Raw genomic sequence first — 4,924 nt, 5'->3', positions numbered from 1 at the left:
CATTATCTTTATTATTATTATTATTATTTTAAAAACAATAATAATAATAATTATTATTATTATTATTCTTATATAAAAAACAAAAAGTAGAAAGAAAGAAGGAGAGAGAGAAAGACAAAAAGAGAAAGAGAGAGATAGAGAGAGAAAAAAAGAGGTAGAAAAGAGAGAGAGAAAGAGGAGAAGAAGAGAGGAGAAAAAAAGAGGAAGAAGAAAAAAAAAGAGGAGAGAGAGAGAGAGAGAGGGAAAGAGAGAGGAAGAGAGGGAGGGAGAGAGGATGGAGCTCACATTACGAAGCAAATTTTCATTCAATTTTAAGAGCTGCTCAATAATTTATATCTTCATTATTTAAAAAAATGTTTTATCCAAATAAATTTTGATTTAAGTTTGTAAACAGCTGAATGATTAAATGAATGAATGAATGAACGAAAGAACGAACGAATGAACGAATGAACGAACGAATGAATGAATGAATGAAAGAAATGAATGAACGAACGAATCAATCAATCAATCAATCAATCAATCAATCAATCAATCAATCAATCAATCAATCAATCAATCAATCAATCAATCAATCAATCAATCAATCAATCAATCAATCAATCAATCAATCAATCAATCAATCAATCAATCAATCAATCAATCAATCAATCAATCAATCAATCAATCAATCAATCAATCAATCAATCAATCAATCAATCAATCAATCAATCAATCAATCAATCAATCAATCAATCAATCAATCAATCAATCAATCAATCAATCAATTAATCAACCAATCAATCAATCAATCAATCAATCAATCATTTTTAATTAACAGATATTATTTTCAAAACAAAAACCAATGCTACAAAAACCAAAATGCCGCTATCACACATTACCACAGTCACCACCAACACTATAGCCACCATAACCACAACAACCAAACTTCAACACCCCAGCCACCACAACCACAATTACCACACATCGACACCACAACCACCACAGCCATCACAGCCACCACGAACACATCAAATGATTGATTGCTTCTGCTCTTACATACATTTCATGACGAAATTTTTAACGATAAGATGATGATGATGATGATGATGATGGTAACAACACGAAAGAAGAATTTAATTTTTAAGTACTTGAAAGGAGGATAAAAATTTATCGACAAGTGGCTCAATTAAGAAGGGGTAAGAATTTTAATTATAATAATAAAAATAATTAATAATAATAATAATAATTTTTATTGTTATTACTATTCAATTATAATTACTACCATATAATATTCTAGTAATAATAACTATTATAATATATTATATTATTCCCCACTTGTCTTTTTTAAGTGTTTCAAACTGACATTAATCGACTTAAATTGGTCTGACCAATTTAACAGTAGTCTCATGTAGTCTGCAAGATCGCCATCGTATGCCATTTATTGTGGCAGAAATACTAATTGAATGCATCCTTTAGAACTAATCCTCTCTTGCTGTACGCTTTCTTCTTTAGGATGTCGAGCTTCGTAGAATATTTTAATTCCTAATTTTAAAACTGTTTTACTTTCATTAAATTTTAATTCATTAACAATTCTTTTTAACGCGTGATTTATGATGAAAATAAAATGATGTTCCCACTATAATAATTATTATTATTATTGTTATTAATATTACTATTATTATGTATTATTATAATAACGATGGGGAGGGGGTAAAATCTCGACTAATACCCGTAGCAGTTAAAGAAGTGGGAGTTGTTAGGGCTGGAGTCGAAGAAAAATCTATAAGAGATACCTGGAAGACCTGGTGGGGTGGAGGGGCCCTCTTAAGTTAGGGACTGCCCACATCTTGAGGGTAGTACTCGCATGGAATGTTGAGGTTTCCAGGTGAAACTTAGATCCATCTATTTATTATTCCAGCTTTGAAAGGCTGTGTGACTTTAAAACTAGGTTATAATACTCTGCTGCTGCCAAGCTGGCATTCCGCTGTGTCGTGATGAACATCTGCATAGGACTGCTATCAAACCGCAATTCGACAGCCCAGGTTCGTTAGTTTGGACATCTCCCCATCGGAGGAGGCTGGAAGTTGTTGGAAGTTGGGTAACGAGAGCTTCCCTAACAAACCTCAATAGAACCTCAGGTAAGCCAGCTGTGAATTTTGACCGTTGAGTAATGGGGATGTCTGGAATGTGCACTTTAATCGCTTTATCTATTGCCCCATGGCATTGGAGCAATGTTGGGTGATTAAAATCGGTTTCTTGTTGACCTGCCGACAGAGCTCTAAGTGTAGGTTTCATCTCCATTGAACCGAAAAGGACCTTGTTCAGTTTGATGCAGCCGCTGTAAGGTTCATTGTGAAGACATCTAATTTCTTCATTTGTGTGCCTTTTCAGGTAGTCGCGAGGTTCGACTCATAACGCTTCCGAGCAGTTTTTGAATAATCTCACATTCAATCCTTCTGATTTAAAAGGGGGTGATGGGTCCTCCGACACGCAGCTACGCATCACACAGGAAGCACGTGATAGGCGGGGATCTTTTTGTCATATTCGAACCCCGTTACTGCGAAAGAGCACCAAGCGACCTTAACCCCTGATGATAATGATGATTCTAAACTTTCAATATGGATAATAATTTTAAATAATAATAATTATGATGATGTTATAGACAATATTAGATGGATTCACTAGTAAATGACACAAAAATAATAAAATATGATAATTATGAAATACAATAATTATGAAACATAATAATTATGAATTAATAGAAGGTTTGGAGTGGATGAGAGAACGATGAAGAGAAGGTAAATGTGGAGGAATGAAGGAAGAATTTTGAGCATTCTGAAAAATATTCTCAAGAAGAACTAAAAATATCACGGGAAACAAATGGAGGAGGGATGGAGCTGTGGAGGAATGAATGGCGGACAAAAGAAATGGAGGAATGAAATGGCTGGACGACGGTGAAATGAAAATGGAAAAAATTGAATGAAAGAAAAAATGCGCACGCAGAATGAAAAAAAGAAAAAGAGAGAAATAGAAAGAAAGAGAGAGAGAGAGAAAGAGTGAGAGAGAAAAAGAGAAAGAAAGAAAGAAAGCGAGATAGAAAGAATGAAAAAAGAAAGAGAGAGAGAGAGAGAAAGGTAGGATGAGAGGAACGCAAAATACAATAAACGAGTAATCGAGCGGTGAAGCCTGAGGAAGAAAGAGAAAAAAAAGAGAGAAAAAAAGAGTAAGTAGAAACAAAAAAGAGAGAGAACAGGAATGAGCTTTAAAGAGAGAAAGAAGGAGAAAAGAGAGTGAAAAAAGAAAAGAGAGAAAGAGAAAACAAAAAAGTGTTGTTGAGAAACAAATGAGAGAGATAACGAGTGAGAAATGAAGAACAAAAAGAGAGAAAGAGAGAGAGAGAGGAAGTGCCATAGGTAAAAAGAAAGTGAAAAAAAGAGAGTTAAAAAAGAAGCGAAATAAATAATGAAACACAGCCTGAAGATAAAAAGATGAGCGAAGCTAGTGGACAAATATCATGGAGGAAGAACAGATGAATGGATGGATGGATGGATGGACGGATGGATGGATGGATGGACGGATGGATGGATGGATGGACGGATGGATGGATGGATGGACGGATGGATGGACTTCATTTGCATATAAAACTGGACACATCAACTCATCAATTGTGAAACTCCTGTTGCTCTCTCTCTTTTTCTCTCTCACTCTCTCTCTCCATATACTTCTACACTTCTACTTTGTGGTACTTGTGGTTTTCACGATATTTGAGCTAATTGTGGATTTTGAGTTAATAATAATAATAATAATAATAATAATAACAATAATAATAATAATAATAATGTATCATTCAGACGTTGCCCTCTGGAGCACTCCTAATTTTTGTAGCGCCCTACTTTACCCTAGCGAGGGCGCTGCTTGCTTGCTGCTGCAGGCAAAAGTTCCATATCCCTGATGTCCCCAAAAGTGTCCCGGATGTTTTGTGCGTAACGAGTGTGTGTGTGTGTGTGTGAGTGTGTGTTGGCGTTTTGCATATTTGAGGTAGATATGGTAATTGTGATACTTTGACTGGTCTTGCTATTGTGTGTGCGTGTGTGCGTGTGCGTGCGTATGTTGTTGCGTGTGTGTGTGCATGTGTGTGTGTGTGTGTGTGTGTGTAATTTTTTTACAATCTTAGTATTCTCTAGTATTTTGTATGTTTGCATGTATTTTAGGTTAAAGGTTAAAGGTCAATCTCAAACGTACCAACGACGAACGCACACACACAGCGTATATGAACGCATGTGATAGAAGTGGATCTCTCTGCAATCGAAGCCAGTCCCTGCAACAGCCGCAGAACAAACCTGCAGTCCTCACTGAGCCATCAACGTATTTATGGAGATTTGGCATAAATGGTTTTGTATTAATTTGAAAACTGAGTGACTGTCAACCAACGCAACTGCTCGCTGTGGTAACTGTTGCAGCTACTACTACTGCTAAATGTTGTAGTAGTGGTAGTAGTAGCAGTATTAGTAGTAGTAGTAGTAGCAGTAGTGGTAGTAGTAGCAGTAGTAGTAGCAGCAGCAGTAGTAGTAGGAGTAATAGTAAAAGTTGTAGTAGTAGCAGTAGTAGTAATAGTAGTAGTAGTAATAATAATAAAAGTTTTAGTAGTAGTAGTAGTAGTGGTAGTAGTAGTGGTAGTAGTAGCTGTAGTAGTAGTAGTAGTAGTAGTAGTGGTAGTAGTAGTGGTAGTAGTAGCTGTAGTAGTAGTAGTAGTAGTAGTAGTGGTAGTAGTAGTGGTAGTAGTAGCTGTAGTAGTAGTAGTAGTAGTAGCAGTAGTGGTAGTAGTAGTATTAGTAGTAGTAGCAGTAGTGGTAGTAGTAATAGTAGCAGTAGTAGTAGTAGCAGTTGCGTTGGTAAACAGTATGAAAGAAATAATATCAAAAAAACTCTGTCTGATACGTGAGTG

At 35.7% G+C, this 4,924-nt stretch overlaps 1 protein-coding gene across 1 annotated transcript; it reads left to right on the top strand.

Annotated features, from left to right (window-relative positions):
• Window positions 1–1,973: 1,973 nt before the first annotated feature.
• On the top strand, window positions 1,974–4,387 carry HELRODRAFT_172866 (hypothetical protein; the record flags this gene model as incomplete). Its single annotated transcript, XM_009019501.1, has 3 exons — window positions 1,974–2,021; window positions 3,831–3,942; window positions 4,245–4,387. 3 exons carry the CDS (start codon window positions 1,974–1,976, stop codon window positions 4,385–4,387), a joined length of 303 nt encoding a protein of 100 aa, XP_009017749.1.
• Window positions 4,388–4,924: the final 537 nt, after the last annotated feature.

Source organism: Helobdella robusta, assembly GCF_000326865.2.
Source record: "Helobdella robusta unplaced genomic scaffold HELROscaffold_24, whole genome shotgun sequence".
Classification (NCBI taxonomy): domain Eukaryota; kingdom Metazoa; phylum Annelida; class Clitellata; order Rhynchobdellida; family Glossiphoniidae; genus Helobdella; species Helobdella robusta.
Note: the sequence above shows the minus strand (reverse complement) of the source record. Positions and strands in the feature narration are given on the sequence as shown.